The 21,669-nt window shown below is 35.4% G+C and overlaps 1 protein-coding gene across 3 annotated transcripts in view; it reads left to right on the top strand.

Moving 5' to 3' along the window:
- Positions 1-21,669, top strand: part of LOC124636241 (1-phosphatidylinositol 4,5-bisphosphate phosphodiesterase) — an 87,935-nt gene that overhangs the window by 39,810 nt on the left and 26,456 nt on the right. The window contains exons 4-6 of one of the 3 annotated variants that reach the window (XM_047172228.1): positions 15,447-15,506; positions 16,252-16,389; positions 17,484-17,563. In XM_047172228.1, the coding sequence (XP_047028184.1) occupies positions 15,447-15,506; positions 16,252-16,389; positions 17,484-17,563 (278 nt within the window). Of the gene's footprint in view, positions 1-15,446; positions 15,507-16,251; positions 16,390-16,695; positions 16,776-17,483; positions 17,564-21,669 lie in introns of those variants that run through there. The other 2 variants (XM_047172230.1, XM_047172231.1) reach the window with 2 other exon arrangements.

Here is a 21,669-nt window from a genome sequence, read left to right as displayed (position 1 = left end):
ATAAACCCATTTTAATATCAAGTCCCCTCAAGATCCTTCAATCAATAAATAAATCGTTACAATCCCATATAATTTGTCCTGCCTTGCCAAGAACACTCGACGTGATCAAATGCCTGAAGATTGCTCGAGTCATTCCCTCAGGGAGTGGAACCGTTGACCTCGAGGGCTGGCCGCACATTAGTGTGTGATTAGGGTTATTCCGAAGGTTAGAAATTGTTTTATTATGACATTCTGTTTAGTTTCTTGTGAGGAAAGTGAAGTTTTTTGGGTATGCTAACCTCGAGAACCAGTGTTCAACATAACTGTATATGCCTAATTGATATCTCCAAACTTATTAGTTGAACATCGTACTGTGATTTATAAGGTTTCTCATAGAAGTATTACGATTGAAGAAATTGAAATCGCAAGGAGCTTAATAGTTATTTGTTATACAAGAGTGCAAAGTTGCTTTTTAACCGGGGGCTCAATTTTGATGACCGAGCAAGCGAAGGATTCCAAAAATCGAATCCTGAGCGATAGCGAGGGAATCAAAAGAGCACAAGGTGAAAAATCTTTGCACTCGAGTGCAACACTTAAATTTCTAAATGCAAAAAACGAAATGGCGCGCACATATGAGTATCAAATTAAAAAGTAGTACCTATTAAAGTTCATTTATTTGAAAACTCAGTTTAAAAATGAAACGAGGATAAAAATCTATGTAAAAACAATAATAAAAATTACTTAATTAATTGAATAATTATTTTAAGCAGTATTTTATTTGTTTAATATGTATTTGTTTGAAAAGTCTTATCAAGATTGTCATAAATGGAGTATTGCACACGATGTTCTAAATTCAAATCACTTTGCCGCTCTAGAGGATAAAAACGGCTTTTGCGCTCAGATATCAAAGGGTAAAACTACTCTTTCCGAGATGGTGGGATGAAAAAAATATTGAAGAGGTGGTTTGATTGCCAAAGCAAACCAACTGTAACTGGCATTTACATTAATTGGTCAAAGTGAAGTACATGAGAAATATCTATGTTCAATATGTTAAAAAATTATGAATCGAGTCAAATCTGAACACGTGGTTGATTACAAATTAGGATAGAAAATCTCTTCAGCTAAACGTTCCTAAATTCTAATCCCTAATTCCTTCATAATCCCAAAATTAATTACTTTCAAATCTGCCAAGGTAAATATGAAGCCAAAATTCAAATAGCTTTAGCGGAACCAAGGACCAATCTCTTTGAACATGATTAAAAGACCTGAATTCTTAATATAGCCTGCTATTGTCTGAAAACAATTTATCTAAGGTTTTGAGAGGTTTTTTAAAAAACAATAGGTTCCGTCTGCGATTTTACCTGTGTCCCGTGGGAACTGCCCGTGCCGGGGTAACTAGCCTACAGCCTTCCCCAAAAGTTGGCTGTTTAAAACTGAGACAAAATCGGTTAAATTTTATCACTAGCTTCTGAGAATATCGCGTTCAAGCCAACAAACACACTTTTCATCTTCATAATATTAGTAAAGATTCCTAAAGGTTCTTTATGAAAAAAATACCGGAGAAAAGTCTTAGTACGCCGTATTTTCGCCTCAAACAGTAAGCAAAGTAATTTCTCCGGAACGTGGTTTGATAAACAGCTGACGGTATATATCAGCTGGTAACAAAATGTTCGTTCGTTCGTTACATAGAACATTCGCAATAAAGTTGGGAAAAAACGTGACAAGACGGATTGGACTTGATTTTACTTTGATATTGTTTGTTTCTATATTTGTTTGTTTTCTGTATTCGTTATTGGAGTTTTTGTAAGTATCAATATGCGTGGCGCTGGCTCAGTTTTGCGTTGTTTGTTGATTTTCTGACCAGTGAATGTTATTTAACTGCCCTTTTCTTTTTTTTGGTCTGGTATGAGTAAAATTGATATCTGAGTATCGATTTGGTATTCTTTAGTATGATTAAAAGCCACGCACAATGCTGCATGTAAACAAAATTTTATATTTCATCCACACGGTTCCAAATTGAAAAATAAAAATAAAATCTCAAAACAAAATGTATCTTTGAACACTTCCTGATATTAAATCTGCATTTCGCGAAGCATCCAAAAGTCTCTTTTAGCCAAAATTAATATCTCGTTTCACGGTAGCTGGCTCTTACAAAAATTCGAATACCTGTCGGGGAACAAACGTCTTGAATGCACGAGGTAAAGACTACTTAGAGTGTGTGTCATAGAGTCTATTTTGTATCGTCGTTAGTGGTATGGTGCAAGGTCGAGAGTATAAGGGATGGTTGGGTCTGAAGGGCTCTCCAGAGAATCGCGGACTTTATAATGACCTGGTGTTTATACGAGCAGTCATTAGTCGACCTGACCTTCTTTAAGATGAGACTTTGGAATGTGTGTCACTTACAAGTCGTTTGTAAATAATTGCCACTGAGGTGAGGACTAGCAAGCGCTAAGGTGTAAGGTGTAAAGACGAGGAGATCTTTTGTGAAATGGAGAAAGAAATGATCAGTGATTCTTCTAGTCTTATTCTACCCAGCGTTAATCCCGTCTTGTGACAGGGTCCGGTTTCCGCATCCTTTTCTTCCACTTCTGTCCTAGACATCTTTTTTGAATTCGCGGCTTTCCATCATTGGATCTTCTAATATCGGATATATTTATATGATAGACACTTAAGTTTCAGATTATATCTAAAATATTCTTTACGGTATTTCATTCAGTGGTTTCTATTCAAAAACTTTGTACGATATAAGATCGTACAAAACCGTGACTTTAAATTAATCCAATGTGCTTCTGTCTATTCTTTATTGAAGCAATAAACAGGACTAAATCTCCTACAAAAGATTACGAGGTCACAATGACCTCGGATCCTGTTTCCTTGAAGATTCCCCCGAATTGACCTTGACCCGGCCAGGTCACAAAGGGGCGTTGCTGTCAAAAAAACAAACTTTCATAATCATTTTATGACATATAGATTGATGATTGTTTGTTACGCTGTCACTTTATAAGTTAAATGTTTACAATAGTATCCATGTAGGTGAGACCTTTTGTCCGGGTTTGCGTAAATATGACCTTTAGAATTTTTGATCACTTTAGTTTTTGTTTATGTGTCACTACTTCTTCCTAGCAAAAACTCTTAGGAAGTGGTGAAGGGTGGGCGTTTTTGGGGCTGACTTTTGTTTCGGCGTCTTTTATGCTTATTTGAATTAGAGATTTTGAATGTCACCTATTTCTTTTTAATTTCCGTGATCGTGAAATCAAAGACTATAAAACTTCTAGCTCTAGAAGATGTTTACGAACAAATACTCAATTTATTACTAGTTGCGACAGAACTTATTTATTTTCTGTCTTATATAACGGAATGTCGTCTGTTCTCTTCCTGCTGATATTCTTTTATTTATTTGTATCATACATTCTACTTGTTTCTTAACCTTGTTTCTCAAAAGCAGGTTTTATTTTATTGCATAACATCCGCTTATTGCTATGTTATTGAAGTTTTTATAGATTGAACTGTCGTGTTTACGGGGATACAAAACTTACTCTTAGAAATTATTCATTACTGAAATATTATAAAATTAAATCAAACAGGTTTGTTGATAGGGCTACCATAAATGTTATATGATGTTTTTGTTATTCATTCTTTTTCAAACATTTGCATCAATTTTAAAATCATGACCCGTTTTCATCCATCGAATATTTACTTACATTGTAATCTGTAGCTCACTAATTTATGATCATGAAGCTTCGTATTACAGGGTAGTTACTCCTCTGTTTAATTAAAGGGTCAAATGAACCTTATAGTTAATTATAAGTAATGGCTCTGTCACAAGCCGTTCTGTCGCTTTTTTTATCTGATTTGAAGCTAAATGATAAGGTGCAATTAAATGTCAAAATTAATTTTGTCTTCAAATGTTAAAAGGGGACCTTTTTAACTTAACCTCTGTTTAAAGCGCTAATTGAAAATATTTATATCTACTTAAAAAAATAATCGTTATTCCTGCGTCTCCTGTGATGGGATGATGTCTAGATCAAAATCATTTCTTGTTATTATTTCTTCTTATTAGGGACAGTGGCGCTTAAACAATCTGCATTTAAATACAGGATGTTGAGCAAACGTCCACAAAACCACGTAGCTACCTTCACAAGACATTTACACCGACATTAATGAAAACAACCCCACAATCAGACCATTGAACCTAGCCACATAATACTGACCCTCGCCAAGTAGATAACAGCCTTGGATAATATGACCAACCGGAGACGCCATTTCCTATTCCTATCTATCACCGTCCCTTCTCCTCTGCCGATATGTATCTACTGATGAAAAAGGTTCCCTATTTTATAGTTTTTTTGGCTTAATTTCACTTCGCGTACGCTTACCATTATTAGCGTACTTTCAAGAGTACCCAGTCTTCTCACTTCATGAAATGTTGTAAATGGTATGCCAAAAAAGGGATACCTATCAATAATGCACGCGTGAGCTTTTCGTAGCGTTGCGCCCTCGTCGTACTTTGGCCGACTTTTTAGCAAGGTTTGCTCATGGCTTTTCCGGTTGGTTATACAGTCTAAGATAACAGCCTTATCCAACCCCTCAGCGGAAACTACCAGGTACTTTAGGTACTAGTAGGAAGTCTATTGTCCACTCACCTTTGTTAAGCCGTTGTGGCTCGTTATGGGTAAAATGACGCGATATGGCTCATATGATAGGTAGTTCTATGGACATTTTGTTTAGGTAATGGTATGGTATATGGTCTGATTATATTTTTTTGGGTATTGATAATGTTGCTTGTGAGATGATGTCGAACATGAAAGTATGAAAGATGAAGTTATACAAGAGATGAGATAAGAACAGGATGATGATGATGTTGATCTAGCTGTTAGAACGACGAAGGATGGATCTATCAAACATTATTTTGCGCGGTTTTGTACCAATAGTTGTCATTTCTTTGTGATTGCTCTCAGTTCACTTTATTACGTGCGACACCTCCCTTAGAGCGGGGGCACACGATGCGTTGCGGCGGCGGTGCGGCGCCGGAGCGGTGTCGCTGCGTCGTCTTACATAGAAATATCTACGGCATGTCACACGATGATGTGCCCCCGCGATCCGAGTGTTACGGGACAGACAAACCGAACGTAAAATTCGCTAAGTAGTGTGAAAGCGCTGTTAAAGTAAAACTTCCTTGATGTTACAATATTTATATCTACTGTTACGTGAATTCACTTATCCTCTCTTAGAAAGAATGTTCGCACAACATCAAAGAAAAAAGTAAGGAATTACTAAAGTTTCAAGAGAAGGGGCTGGAGAACTTTCCTAAGTATGCTGAATACCTACTTTTGAATTTTATGATCTTCACGAGCTTTTCTCAGTTAAAGTTACATGCGGGAATGCCTCCAAGATATTTCCTTTTAAGTATGTGATTACATACATATTAGGTACTATAGGAAATCACCTAGGTACTAATTTCTTTAACTTCGTATTACTTCTTTGGTTATGAATAGAAGAGGTCCCAATAACAGTGGATTTCAAAGATATTGTTTTGAGGTTGGAATGAGTATCTCTAACAAATAAAAAATGTAAAGAAGTAATTTAAAGAAAATTCAAAAGTTATAAGTAATTGTACAATATTTTTTTATGCCGAGATATTATCGCGATGATTTTAAACTATGTTTTTAATTTTAGTCAAATTTTTAGGGTGCAGGAACTAAAGACTCCATAATCTACCAAACATGACTCTCGCTTAGTAGTCAAACGTCTTAAAATAAAGGTGTCTTAGTACAACAATCACTAAAGCTCATTAAATTACAAGATGTATAAGCGGTAAACAAACTAGGAATAATTACGGAAATCGTAAATTAATAAAACACTGATTTACAATACAGATGTGGCTCGCGCTACAGTGCAATGATAATTAATTCAGAACTATTATGGAATCTTTTCTCGATTCAAATAGTATTTTGAGATGCAAATGCGTCTGTTTGTACCGAGTAAATTCTATGATTTATTCAAAATTTCAAAGTGTACTGAAAATGGAAATGCTGGCATAATGGTTGGTAATTATTGGTTGTTTTTTTTTTTATTAATCTAATTGAGAATTACCTATTATGTATGGGTCTTATTTTCAAACTCATTTCAATTTTCAATTACTTTTACCCTGGTGCACAAAGTAGTTCCCACGGGACGCTGGTGAAACCGCTGGTGGAAACTAGTCAATTTATTCTCTAGATTTTTGACGAGAAAATCTCTTTAAATATCAATATTTTCTTTCAGCATCTCCTCCTATTTACCTCTACATGCCCCACCGTAATTTATAAAAAAGGCACGTATCCAGTTATAACCTCGTTACTCCACCCCCTTTTTCCACAAAGGCTCGTTTGAACGCACTTCAAGCTGTCAATACCACTGCCGCTTGTCACTGCGCCCGACAGCGGAGATCGGAACGATACATGCGGACGCAAGTGGAACGGAGCGGACAATACAATGCAACTTTTGTTGTGTTGTGTTTGTCGATGGGAGATAGTGATGCAGTTCATTATTAAAGAACTTCATTTTCTTCACGTTATAGGAACCGCAAACAGCTCGCAGTCTAGGATAGAAAAATCTCCCTAGATTTTAATATTATTACAAAGAATTTCTGGAACCAGTCCAGTAAGAAACCATGTACGTAACTTGAGAACTTTATCGCTCCAAATAGACATTAGGTCTTAAAGTTATACATCGGATTTGAGTATGAAAATTGCATTATTTATTAAAACTCCACTTTAAAGCATATGCTTCTAGACTCGCTGGCGCAAATATTCCACATTCGGCTTGTGTCTATAAACCCCAGCAATAAATTGATTAGAATTAGAGACTACTTTTACGTCCTCGTTTATCTTTCGTAAAAGATACCGTGTCCTGCTTCCCTTTTACAGCAATTCTTACTCCGCAAGTTAGGGGTCACAAAATTAATGGTATCACTAGTGAAGTGCTTAAGTGGGTAACCATGTTATCGATAGTTACAAGGACTAGGGTTATTTCTCCTAGAGATAACACTAGATTCCTAGAAATTATTTGGAACACAATTCTTGGAAGTACTTAATTAATTGCAAGCCTCAACCATTACTTGGGTGTGACGATTTCTTTAATATTTCTTGCTGTTATGGAGACTCACAACTCTTAGCTTTTTGGAAAAGACAAACTGCAGCAAAAAATAACAGATCTTGATGAACTTTATAATTAACTAATTTGTGAGATTAACTAAATACTGTATTATCACAAATATTAGGTATGTTACGTTATAGACGGTTTAAATGTTTAAAAATGCCGAATGCATAAGATACAGTAACTTCATGACCACTAACGAAATAGAATTGGGAGTAAAATTGCAAAATTTTCCAGATTTCCCCAGGCACTTAGCCTCCGCTCTTCAAACCTACACACATTACGAACAAAAGTTGCTATTACTAAATCTATTAAAAACTTATATACCTTTTTCTAGAGAGTCCAGTGTGTGGGCTAAAAGACTCGGTCCATTTAGTACCATTAAGTATTCTCAATGACCAAACAGAATATGAAAGTAGATCGTAAGACTTTTTACTTAGAATAACATTTAACATTTTACTTAGAATAACGTAAAATAATATTTACTGCATGGCAATAACTATATATAACCACTTGCCAAATAATATCCAAGATTTACCATCGTTATTATTTAAAAGAGTGCTATTTAGACTGTTATTAGAAAAAAATTACTACAGTATCAAAGAATATTTATTTATTTATTTATTTAAAATACTTTATGCACATTGTACAACGGCGGACTTAACGCCTTAGGCGTTCTCTGCCAGTCTACCTTAGGGTGGTGGTGAAACAGAAGTGGTAGGTGCAACACAGTTTGAGCATAAGTGCAAGAAAATAAAAATAAATATATTTATGTATATATAAATATAATAAATATATATATATATATATATATTACTGACTTCAAGAGAAGAAAGTGAAGAAAATGAACTAGTGTAATGATTCCGCCAACTTGCCATGGATGTGATTACGCAGTTTAATTTTAAACGTGTGTCGACTATTTACCATCCTGACCTCCAAGGGTAGCTCATTCCAGAGAAGGATAGATTTAACAAAGAAGGAAGAGTGAATAATATCTGAACGGTGAGCAGGGCAGTGAAGAAGACGATTATTAGAGGAGCGGAGATTTTTATTGTGCTGTGAACACACATACTGAAAGTGGGAGGTTAAGTATGCAGGTGAAGACGGGGTATATAGTATACAAAAAAGAGTAGTTAATGCCCTCATCACACGTCGTTGTCTTATCGGTAGCCATTTAAGTTGCGCTCGATACGCTGACACATGATCGTACTTGCGAAGATTAAAGACGAACTTAGAGGATCAATCGCTAGTGACATAATAAATAAATATATTTGACTATACATACGATATTCAAATATTTGGTGATTATAACACGTAATCTATTCAATAGTTTTACATACATTTACATTTTACATACATTTTTGTATATTATACATACTATGTAATATACAAAAATGACATAATTACAATAATAATATAATGTAATTTTATTATAAATATTTTGTACGCCATAGTATGGCAGGATATGTTGGAACCAGAAATTTGCACCATCTATTGTACCATATTCTGACAAATAAATATTTTTGATTTGATTTGATTTGATAACCATAAAAACACGGAGGGTCACTAAGAAGTCTGAGAACAGCATTTATATACTAGTCTACACGTGGCAGGACCCGTGTTACAGGAAAGTCATTTTAGGATAACGAAGCCCTGAGAAAAACTTTTTCTGATTCCCCGAACTGCCACATATGTACAGACTAGTTCCTTTCATAGGCTGATAAATTTATATAAACATATGTCCTCAGAAGGCCATAGGTATAGTTCATTGACCTTCCATCATCATTTTTATTTAATAGTTCATCTCTTACGACCTTGACGCGAGATGACACGATAAAATTACTGGAGCATCCCTCAAATTTTCACGTAAACCATTACAAAGTGTAATAAAACTTATCGTTCATATTTTATTGGCTTCTTTAGTCGTTAAATCTGGGGTTACATTAGTGCGACCACGCAGTTTGGAAATGTAGGGACAGTGAGGAAAACATCGACGTAAAATAAAATTTTGTTAACAACCACTCGCTTAGTGAGCTTCTTACCTACTAGCGGATATTTCTCCACTTTCCGCAACTTTTCGGAAGACTATATTTTCAAGTGTCAAGGCTGTAACACGACAATTCTGAAATTCGGGACATTTCCTACCAAAAAAGCAACGTATGGCACCACTACATACATTTATCCTTCGGACCTTAGGGATGTGAATATGTGACGTACATACTCATTTTCAGCACAACCCTATTCACACCTGACCGTAGCGGAGTTAAATATTTCGTTCGGATGCATAAATCATATTTCCATTTGGACCCCGAGTTGAAAAAGTTTGTATCTCATGATATACGTAGTGGAAATGAAATAGGTTTTTCTTTGGGCTCCGGTTTAATTGTGTGACTGTTGAAAAATGTTTTGTTGAATAAAGAATAAAAGGTTGCGTATATTTTGGTTTTGTTAGGCCCAAGTTTATCCAAATCGTTTTTTACTCGATTGTGGATTGAGACAGTTTTCGCAAGTTATATGTATATACAATCGGGACTTAAACCCGATATTTTACTATGTCCAAGGGTTCCTGTGATCACGGTTGATGCAATACGGCCAATTCGACCTCGACATAGACCTTTCTTTTTCGCAAGATTTTCTCATTTATAAGCGTCCAGAAATGTGATAGATAATATATAAGATAACATAGAAGATGTTAACGTATACACGAACCATCAACGTCATGTCGAGGCCACGTATTCCCGGAATCGAATCATATGAAATGCATTGCGAATAGATGCCTAATGACCGCGTATTGGATTCTGCAGTAATCTGCCAACAAATTGCGTGTCATCCAATTGAATACAGATGCGAATCTATTCACTTGCTAATGAGATATGTAGGAGTTATTTTATGTCACTTTCTATCATATTGGTATTCAAATTTTTTTTTTGTGATTTGGACAGTTATCTGCGTGACAAGAAGTTTTCTTACCCAGTAGGCAGAACAAAATTCTTTCACACAGTTTGTGAAGTCTAGATCCTCACAGTTCTATCGTAAAGGCATAAATGAAAGGCAAATCGGCAATTTCATACTTTAACCCCTATTAGTTAGTGATGTAGATGACCCTGTATTCCTGATGTTACCAATTTATTAGATACCTACTAGTCTTTTACGATACCCATGGGTCGGTATAACGATGGCTTCCATGAAAATGAAACACTTTTCTATCCTTGGAAAATTAAAAGTATGACTAATAAGTTCCGTTCTATTACTTAGTGTCAAGGGCAGAGTTTGTTTTAGCATAATTAGTCGTGCGGATAGTTTTTAAGTTTTTACTTACACTCTCACTCACGATCACTTTAGATACTTTACACCAGTGGTTCTTAACCGGTGGTCCGCGGACCACTGGTGGTCCCTGGAGGCATTCCAAGTGGTCCGCGAAGCTTTGCTTCGCAACGTTGCTGTACGTTATCTAACTTTATTTTTATCGACTTATCTATGCGCGCGCGGGTTTTCGCAACATTTTACGTAATTTTGGTTTTGAGTCTTAAAAAATAATTAAAATTTCGCGCTCGCTTCGCTCGCGTATTCAGAAACTATATGGCCTTATTTTTGCATTTGTCAACAAACAAAAAGTTAAGTACGTTTGGGCTAAATTTTGCGTAATATTTAGTTTAAGTCCGATAAAAATTTCGCGCTCGCTTCGCTCGCGAATTTATCAAAAAGCCTCTCCCTTTAGGTAAACCGATGGGGTGGTCCCCGGCAAGACAAACTTTAGTTAAAATGGTCCCTCATGTCAAAAAGGTTAAGAACCACTGCTTTACACGGATTACTTTATTTTTGAGGATGAATGGTTTGGAAATCACGAATGATTTGGTTGGCAAGTCAAGTACAAGTGAAATGAATTTATATCCACCTTGTCATAAATATAGTTGATACAAATGATGCAGATGATGATGACAAAATACTACGAATTTGAAAAGTCTTCGTTTTAAAATCTGAGGTTACATTATGGATAATTTTTTAACCATAGATCTCACCGGAATCAAGTAAACATCGCAAGCAACTGATGGGTACATTTCGAGCAATATCCAGCGGAGTCGGTTTCGTCCTACGCGAGCCTATCATCCAGTTAGGAAGCCAGCTTCCTATTCAGCTGTATTTCCTCTCTGATATTGCGATATTGGGCCAGGCAGTCATACTGAGGATCCTCTTGTTTAGGATAAACTTATCTTAACAGAAACAGGTAAACATCGCAAGTAAACTAATGGGCACATTTCGTGCAATATCCAGCGTGAATCGGTGTCGTCCTACGCGAGCCTATCATCCAGTTAGGAAGCGAGTTTCCTATTCAGCTGTGTTTCCTCTCTGATATTGCGATATTGGGCTAGGTTAAGTGGTATATGTATACTGAGATCCTCTCTATAAAATTGAAATTAGTGCAGACTTGAAAATATCGTTGTTATTTTGCTTATTCACATGCGCTTTCCAGTTTTATGAATGCTAATGCTATCATCCTATTGAAGATGTCTATTTAAATGATTCAACTTACTGAAGACTACTCCGATTGATGATGAAGATGGATGTTATTTTGTCATTGACTTCTTCGTGATGGTATTTGGATTTGAGACGGACGGCAGTGACTGAGTATATGTTTTTTTTACCAGGGATTGATAAACATATCTATCTACGTAGTTACTTATTTTATATGATAAAAAACTTCATGTTGTACACCTAGCCGTTTACAGTAATTTTGGACCCAAAACACCCTTTCCGGCCACCCTATCATTACGATTTCCAAAGCTTACTACGAGTATCAGGCAGTTACTTCGTGCCAGTAGCAGCAGGGTAGTTAGGAAGCTCATTTCCCATTGAGAAGCGCTTCCTTTGTCACGACTGTTCTAGACTTGCGAAAAGGTCATGAGGGTTATTACGATTTAAATGCTTTGGGTTTTGTACAGATGTATTTACTGGTTTACAATTGGAGCCAATTTGTTTCTGTGTCAGGAACAGTATACGGTTTGTTGGAAGTCAAAAAAGTCTGGTATTATCAGTTTTTATAAGGAGTATCAGGTTCCTTAGGCAGGTAACTGGGTTGAGGCATAGACATTTAGCGACTGCCCATGCTCTAGACAGGCATATCTCTGTATAACACTGGTATTCAATTGCTACAGGCTAGACTGAAAATATCCCAATATAGTGTGAAAAAAACTAGGCAAATGTTCTTATTATAAAAGAGTCAAAGTTATTTGATGAAAACCGTACAAAGAACCAGGCGTCTGTTTTTTGTAGTTAACATAGAGCCTACATAAAACAAAATATCCTTGCTTTACCTACTTAGTATTATATAAATGTTGACGACTGCCGACGTCCCTATTATTTCCACTCGATAGCACAAAGGTTTGAGCGTGGGTGTAAATGTAAAGTGTAAGGCGCACTCACACTACCACGCCCTGCAGGCTTCGGTACAAGGGACTGAGTTTATTGTGGTTTTTATACTCCCTTTTTTAATAAAATTATATTTTCACAAGGGTCTCGTTACATATCGATAATAAGCTGAAGTTAAACAATGCGAGGTAAACTAAGATTTTGTTCAGTAAAATAACAAACAAAGAAATCATCACAATGTACCTTATATACAATTTTATTATACCACTTAGTTCGCAATAAAGATTTTGAATTTGAATTATGCTTTCTAATAAAGGCAAAGTTACAAAAGTTTTTAAACTGGCAATTTGAATTTAGGATTAATTTATAAACGAAGCCGTGGGAAAAGCCTTTTGAATAAAATCAGTACTGTAGAGATGTAGTACTGAAGTAGATTAGAAGTAGGTTTTATTAATTGTAATTGATACTGGCCGGACAATGATATAAATAGAAATAGAATAGTTTTTATATATTGAAGTATGTCACTTCACCCCCGAGTCAGAAAATAAACAAAAGTTAAAGTTATTATTGAATGTTTTAATTTAATATCCTGAAGATCCCCGGTTCCTAGCGCACCACGCGCTACAGTACCTACATATTTAAAGATCAAGCAATAGCATCCGGTACAACAGAGCTAGTTAGTGTGAGATCCTCCTGAAGTTTTCTAGAAAACAACAAGAATTATCATTGTCCTATATTGCATGGTGGGAACCATTGACATCATTGTTTCTAGTTTATTACAATAGGAAATTTTATTGTGACCATCGTAATATAGGTCGTAACTCATAACAACTATTGTAGATAGTGTTGACACGGTATCTGAAGTAGGTATTCTGAAAGTACCTAAACTAACTATTACTCGCGCACATTGCAGACTAAACTGTCGAACTAATGATTGGTTGACAATTTATTTTGAAGGTAAAGGATCCAAAAAAGCTTAATCTTCACGGTATCACCCAGTTACCTAATCGTTGTGCGCTATCATTTTTTTCCATATTAAACTGTAGGCCGACTAAAAGTTTGTAGTGTGCGGAGCCTCTTACCTTACCTTGCCTTATAATCATCTTCTCTAGCCTTGGTTTAACTTCGAGTCTTTTGTGGTATTTGCTTTTTACAATGACACAAAAAAACTTACTTTTATAGTAGTCACCAAAGTGTAGTGGATGAATCAGTACCGATAAAAAAACAGATTAATAAAAAGATACACTCATATTACCTTAATCAAAATTGCAACTTATCACATATAACAACCTGTACATACACATAAGTTGAAGCAATTAGTTCGACGGCGCGCGGCAACGATCCCGCATCTGAGCAAATTGCCGTAATAATAAGCTTAGGGAACAAATTGGTGACGCCAGTACCACTCCATCATGCATCGTGTAAGCTTCAGATATTGGTTAACGATTATAACTAATTCTATTTTGAATTTAATGCTATTTGCATAGTTATTGTGGTAAACAATCGGTTTTTGGAAGACCTTATTTTGATTTTGATGAGGGTGACCATTTTTTTAGGATAAGGAGACAACTGTTTTGTTATACTTATAACTTTCAAATTGATGTTTAAAAAATAGTATTGCCGCTTAATATTGAAATGACACTTAATGAGTGCTGATCAAACATCAGTAAGTAAATAACTTTCACACTTAAGTAAATTGCTGTGACAGAGGGACTTATGAGTGATACTTTACGTTAAGTAACGTTTTCTAGGATACTATAGTTGTGAAGACAAAACAGTAATATTATTTTTTAAGTCATGCCTTAGCTGTATTTTGTTGAATAGGCAGTCGACCCCGTTACAGGAAATAACTCCAGAGGAAAATTGGAAAATGTTTGCTCATCTTTAAAAAATATTACGTTTTTGGAGCTGCTTTGTAAAAACTCATGTTAATATTACCTATTTGAAATATTTGAGAAGTACTCGAGGGCAAAGAATATACAAACATTGTCTAACAAAGCCGAGTCTTGCGAATCGTATATTTGAAGTCTTATATTTCTTAGAAAGGCACTTCGGAAAACAAAGAATTGATTACTAAAATGAGAGGGTTTTTATTTTTTTGCTTCCATATTTTACAGAAAAGGTCACTGAGATTTAAACGTGAGAATTTTTTGTTTATGAAAACAGATAAAAAATACATTTACGGATTTTTATAACATACATAGTCTAATCTTTTGAAAATATAATCCCAATGACATACTTCCTGAAAATACGAAAATACTACGTCCAATAAATATACAGGGTTACTGGTAAGTAGACCGCATCCTTTCAGGAGGTGATAGTATAGGTCAATACGGACAAATTTGACCCTGGGATACACTGGGCAAAAGTTAACCCGTTTCAAGATAATCGAATTTCAAGATCAGTCGTCTAGGTACACGTATAACTTTTCATTATTAGTTAAAAGTCTCATTTTTGTGGATTTTTGTTTGTTTTTGGATAGAAGATGAATCATTTCATAATAACAAACCATAAAACTGTACAAATCTCAGAGGAAATTATAGCGAACAGAAATTACTTTTTTAGTAGATATTTTCTCAAAAATATTACTTTTCATTTTTTTGTGCAGAATACTTAAAAAACATCTACATTTATATGGCTATCCAAAAAGCCACAAAACACACAAAAATCCGCAAAAACGAGACTTTTAACTAGTAATAAAAATGTATACGTGTACCTAGACGACTTGTAAAGAAAAGATCTTAAAATTCGATTATCTTGAAACGGGTTAACTTTTGCCCAGTGTATCCCAGGGTCAAATTTGTCCGTATTGACCTATACTATCACCTCCTGAAAGGATGCGGTCTACTTACCAGTAACCCTGTATATTCCGCCCCAAATAGTAGTTATAAGAAGAACATAAGTAAAAGTTTAACTACACTAGTTATTAATTAACATAATGAAATCCGTGTTGCTTGTTACAGGACGGTGACGTCATCGAGCTCTGTCAAGTCAGTGACGTCAGATCCGGCGGAGTGCCTAAGGTACGTTTAATTACTTAAAGTGAAAGATTATGTTCACAGTTACTTTATAATGCTAATGGAAACACTGGAAAATCAACGGTTTTATTATTTAGAGTTGGTGACAAAGCTTTTATTTTTTTGTTGTATGAAAGAAGAGTAAACTTCTCATTATGGATAATTGTGAATACAATATTTCTTAATAAAGGCTTTTCTCAATTAGCACTAAACTAGATGTAATTGAAAGGTTTTCATTTGGTATGAGTTTAGATGATTGATGATAACCACGGAAAAAAACAATTTCTGTCAAAAAGCAGGCGCTGTCAAAAAGCTTTTGTATTATTCATCCTTTACCTACACAAAAAAGATACTAGAAAAAACACAAACACACGCCCAAAAAGCAACACGAAATTCTACCCTAAAAACACTAGTTCTACGCTAGCAAACACTGTGCTTAAACTTTACCGTAGCGAGAACACAACAAGTGACGTCAGAGGTCACGAGGCAAAAGGCTGTGTGGTTCTCACTGACCGACGTTTTATCAACCGTAATGATGCGGAAAGGGACTAAAGCGAAAATAACTGTTCCCTGGTGAAGGATTCGTTGGGCAGTGATTAATTTAAAGGCTTGTAGGTGTTATTGATGTCTTAACTTTGGTTTGGGGTAGTCTCAGTGGGATAAGAAAATACCTACATGAATTGAAGGTTCAGTCAAGTACAGCTTTGTGGCTTGTTGGGTGTCAATGATTTTCTTTTTCTTCTTTCCACAGGATTCAAAACTTAATATGAATTTAGTAAATAAACATGGAGAAAACTTAGAAGACAAGTCTCTGACGATCTGCAGCGGTACAGACTATATCAACATCAATTACCAACACGTGGTTTGTCCTGATGCTGCTACAGCCAAGGTTAGTTTCACCCAGATCCTACCAGTTAAAACCTGTTCATTTTAGATTTTTACAGACTCTTCAAGATTTATTCAGTTACATAGACTTTACAAGAAGCACGTTTGCAATTTTGATGCCAAAGTTCTGAATTTTAAAGCAACGCAAAATAAGGCCTAGAACAAAATCATCTACACTGGCCCAAATCGCCCACTTTGCACTGCCTCACACATTTCTCACTTCGAGGCGTTGCTTTTCACGAGGCAAAGTTTTAAAGCCAAGAGAATATTGTTATTTTGTCTTGAAATTAAACGATGTATTTCCAATAAGGTATGGTTGCAAGGCCTGAGGAGGATCACCCACAATGTCAAAGCGAACAACGTTTGCCCGATGACATGTCTAAAGAAGCAGTAAGTCTATAGCAAGCTTACGAGGCATGGCTTCAATAGACTTGGATTCACGGCGATTTTATTAATTTACTGTTGTGGTATCAGTGTTAGTGTTAACTTTAGATTTTAATGCCTCCTTCGCTGCCACGGTTTGAGCAAAAATTTTAATGTTTAGTCCTATCTTCAGGAAGCGTTAGCTGTTTTTTGCTCTTTCCGAGGCAGCGAAAGTAAGGCAATGCGCAAGGCTTTGAAGCAAGCTGGTCATACTAAACGGGTGTTGCGTTTAATTCAATCATTTCTCGAAACGCTTCTAGTAAATATGTCATGTTTATTTACCAAGCGTCTTTGTTATTATTTGCTTTGAATTGTAATTTTAATTTTCTTCTATTTTACTTGCTTCGGAGCTTGAAATAATGATGTTGTGGTTCGTTGTTATTATTTTCGTGTTGATGTGAATGACTGGTGGACTTTCCAAGGCTATAATAATATTACCTTAGTCCAATTGCATTTAGGAATAACTAAATTCAATGTACATTTTTAGCTATTGTCGAGCTATTACTTAATGAAGACCATGATTCCAGAACACAAGTTCTTAGTTTCGGTACATATTCTTAATTGGCGGATTCATTTAGTCTTCTACTCTTAGAAAAAAACTCTTGGAAAGTCCACAAGTAATTCTGCACGATTCTGCATGCTCATTGGTTCGTTCATTCGCTTTGTTTGTCAAAGGCATGGAAAGAGGCTCTGCGGGAGATTACACACAACAACAAAATTAGCAACACGTGCCCAAGGACTAACCTCATGAAACAGTACGTAGTTATCATTTTGCTTTTTTTTATTATTTTTATTTTTTGTTTAAGATTCTTGATGTTTTCGGTGTTAAATGTGTATTGGGCAAGACGGCCCTAAATAGGAATGACATTTTCTTTTTTGTCGTAAGGCTTTGCACACGTTATCATTTAGTTTATTTTCAAAGGTTTAAATGAAAAATGCTGAATGTGATTTAATTTAATTTATAAGTATTTAATGACTTCCACTTTAACTAAGTAAATATATAACACACTTAAAAAATTAAGAAAATTAAATAAATAATAACACTTTGGCAAAAGGCTTGTAATAATACAAAATAATAGATGACTAAAACATTAATTTCGCAGTCGTGCTTATGTGTATTGAACATATGGGCACCCTACACTTAATATTATTTCATATGAACACATTTCATTCTGTTATTTTTCAAAGTGATTTTGAATTGAAACATTTCTTCTGTTACATTTTCATTCATAAGTTTCAGTACAAATTATATTGACGACTTTATCGATGTTTTATAAAGCAGTACCTACTCGTGAATTGACTTTTGCTCTCTTTTCAACCCAGGCGACAGATTACGATATCTGTTTTAAAATTAGAGCAATTTTAGAAATGCTTAAATATGTACCTACATTTTTAAAGTAGTAGAGTCGGTAATGTAATGAAATATTTATTAGATACCTAACATTGGTTCCTGCCAGTCTCTGAAATATACCAAGTTAAGTGAACATAACATACAATTATCACTTCATACAGTGGTAAAAATAATACATAAGACGGACAGACAATCAATATTACGTCTGCAGCTGCCCCTTTACATAGGCTAGCTGCACACGAACAAGCCACTATTCTCCATTAATCAAACATGAAATGCACTGAGCTGTTTCTAAGCTAACGTGTGTTAAGCAAACGGACTGGATGGCTACACTAATGAAGTCCAATGAAGTCCGGCTTGTGGCTGCTTTGAGTTGCAGTGGCTCGTGTGTAGACAGCCTTGTTCATTTCAGGGAATAAGGCTGATCCATTTTCACTGTAAACGGAACCATTTGATACGCATTTTAACTTCAGATAGAAAATTAAATACATTTTGACGGACTTAAAAAAAGGTTCTCAGTTTGACTTGTAGGTATGGATGTTTGTACTCAATTATCTTATGTTTGTTTGGCTGAACCGGTTTTTATACGATTTTCAGCATACTAAATGTCAGACTTACCTAGGTTTTAGTAAAAAAAAGCTTTTTTCCTTTGTATCCGGGTGCCGGAAATAGTTCCCCGGGATGCAGGTGAAACCGCGAGGAGCAGCTGGTTAGCTGGTACATATATCAAAAGATGGAAAAATCTTGCAAAGAATTTTCTATCTCATTTTCCTGCAACATGTTTGACATTTAATCTTCATCGAACGAATAACCTTCATGCTTCACATGTTACTGGTAGGTATACTTCAAGACCTCAGGATATTGGCTCCTCGCCTTGGAAGTTCAAAAATTAATATCATACGTAACAGCATGGCGTCAATCCGAGATTCCAGCAATTTAATATCGAAGCGAAAGTTGAATCTAGTTTTTGTTAGGCTGTGATCGTTTTTGAGATATTAGCTGAAGGGGTGAATTTTGGTATAGACGATATATTTCAAGAAAGCGAGTGAGCCATACTTATATGTGTAAGAGAACTTAGTAAATGTACGGTGGTATTTTTGTACATTTGATAGATAATGCCCTTTGAAGAATTCGGATATTTTATATGATTAAAAAAAACTTTTCAGTAATTAGTTACAGGTGTTACAACAAAGCTAGTATAATCGACTCTGCTCATGCAGTTATATTAGGTCGGACACGATAGAAATCCGAACCATCTAACGATAACTATAACTACTAGATACGAAAGACTGAAAAGCAAAGTGTTATTTTTTTAAAAGAGTAACTTCAGGCCGTTATTCTTGAATGATAGATGCAGTTAACTTTACCATAAACTAACCCCAATAACAAATCTAAACAGATCAACCACAATCGTCATTAACCAGTAGACATAATTAAAAGTAACTTTACTCCACTTCCCCGTAAATAAATACTAATAAATGGCAACTTTTGCTGGACCTGGGCGCCTTGCCAGTGGCTTGCCAAAGGTGGTTCAACAAATATGGCGGCATTTAATATGTTATCTGTGCTTTTAGATATCTTGTTTATGGATAAAGTTTGGTGAAGTTCGAAGGACGAGTAATGGCAGGAATATGCTTTTTTCTTTTATTGAAGTTGATTTTTGGGGCTCCATGTTGTTTTTAATTAAATAAGCCTTGACCATTTTTTGGTAATTTTGATTTTATGTTAAATATGATTCTGTAATGTATGCAGTCTATCGAGACTGTAATAGTCTCGTAGCAGGGTTCCGAATTCATTTCACTGTTATAAATGTTTAAACCGCTCGATAGCTCGATAGATGGTAGGCTATGCAATACCTAACCTAATTATTTACAAAAGGGGCAAGACTTAATTCATGTTATAAATTCCAAAATCAGTTTTCTTTGTAGGTATATAGAAATTTATTTCAGGCAGCGTAAAAACGAAACATTATTTTTATATCTATATTTTTTTCTCTAATCTTAAGGCATAAGAGAAAGACATAACCAGTTTAACGTGGCGTGCGAGGGCCCAACTCAGTGGAACATAGCTTAATGGAGCTCAACCGAGAGGGTAATGATCAGCCGTTAGTTATTCTCGTCCCCCATGGCGAAATGTAATGTAATAAGTTACCAAGAAGGTTTTTGGAAAGGATAAATGTTCGTCTAGATTTTCCATTTTGGTTGACAGTCTTTTAGGAATCATCTAACTAGTGCTATAAAGATTTTTCCGTATGATTATTCTTTTGGTGCCCCATTTTTGTTCCTCAATCATACAACAAAATGTATAGGGGTTTATTGAAAACCGGTTAAACACTGATTGCGATACGACCGATTGTAATAGACTAAATATTTACTTCAAAACGCGTTTGATGTCGAAAAACATCAGCCTTTACCTGCTTCTTCTCGTCGTCACATCGGCTGTATTTCAAATACCATCTTTGAAGCCTAGCTTTTCATGAATCCTCATTTTTCAACCAGCAAGTTTAAGGTATAGTTTTCGTAACTTTCACCTGCAATCTACATAATTGAATAAACCATCTCATTTTACAACAACATAATAAGCAATCCCACTTCATAACACCCATTATACAATTCACAAACATTAGGACATAAGGGTACAATACTAATTTATTCACTAACACTGTCCTACTTAAAGTTTTGACGTCCACCCACGATTTGGGTGAATAAGTAGGTATACCGAGGAAGGGTCTCAAGGATTCTAGAACAATCCAGATTGTTCTGGGTTTCAATGCGTGGGCTTTTGTAGGACAATAGTTATACAGATTGACAGTGAATTTGAATTTTACTTCACTATTATAAAACTAGCTTTCCTCAGCGGCTTCATCCGCAACTCTGGTGAACTGCTCCTCGCACCCGGAAAAATACCCTAAGGCTTAGATAAATGAATTAGGTATCTGACACTGAAAGATTTAAATCTCATTATATTTCACTATAATTTTTAAATCAATTCAGTAGTTACATGAGATCATCGCGATCAAGCAAACAAACAAACCCTTGAACTTGGTATCTAACTGTCTATTTGTGACTGCGAAAGAGTCACGTGACTGACTTCAGAGCAACAAAGTAAGAGTGTGATAGTGTTTTGTACGCACATTTTGACTATTACTACTCTTGTAAACTGTGCCGTACTGTGTAAACTATCTATAATTCATGCTATTTAGTTTCTCCAACAAATTCTGAACACGAGTAAAATACGCTACCTACTTACCCAAGGAAATCGCACTTCCATAGATTGGTCCATTTAGTAAATTAACTTTGAACCAGTAATTGGTCCAGTTAATACCATTACCGTCTATAAATTATATCGAATGGCCCTCTATGATTTAAACGTATAGAAAATGGAATGGAAACGCCTGATTTATGATTACTAAGTGGTAGATTAAGCTTGCGTTTAGATGGCCGGGGTTATTTGAAAGAGTGTTTTTGGAATATTAATGCTAAGGTTAGATGGCATAGGAATAGGAGTTTT

The sequence above is a fragment of the Helicoverpa zea genome, chromosome 14, assembly GCF_022581195.2.
Source record: "Helicoverpa zea isolate HzStark_Cry1AcR chromosome 14, ilHelZeax1.1, whole genome shotgun sequence".
Classification (NCBI taxonomy): domain Eukaryota; kingdom Metazoa; phylum Arthropoda; class Insecta; order Lepidoptera; family Noctuidae; genus Helicoverpa; species Helicoverpa zea.
This window is presented reverse-complemented; position numbering and strand designations above follow the sequence as displayed.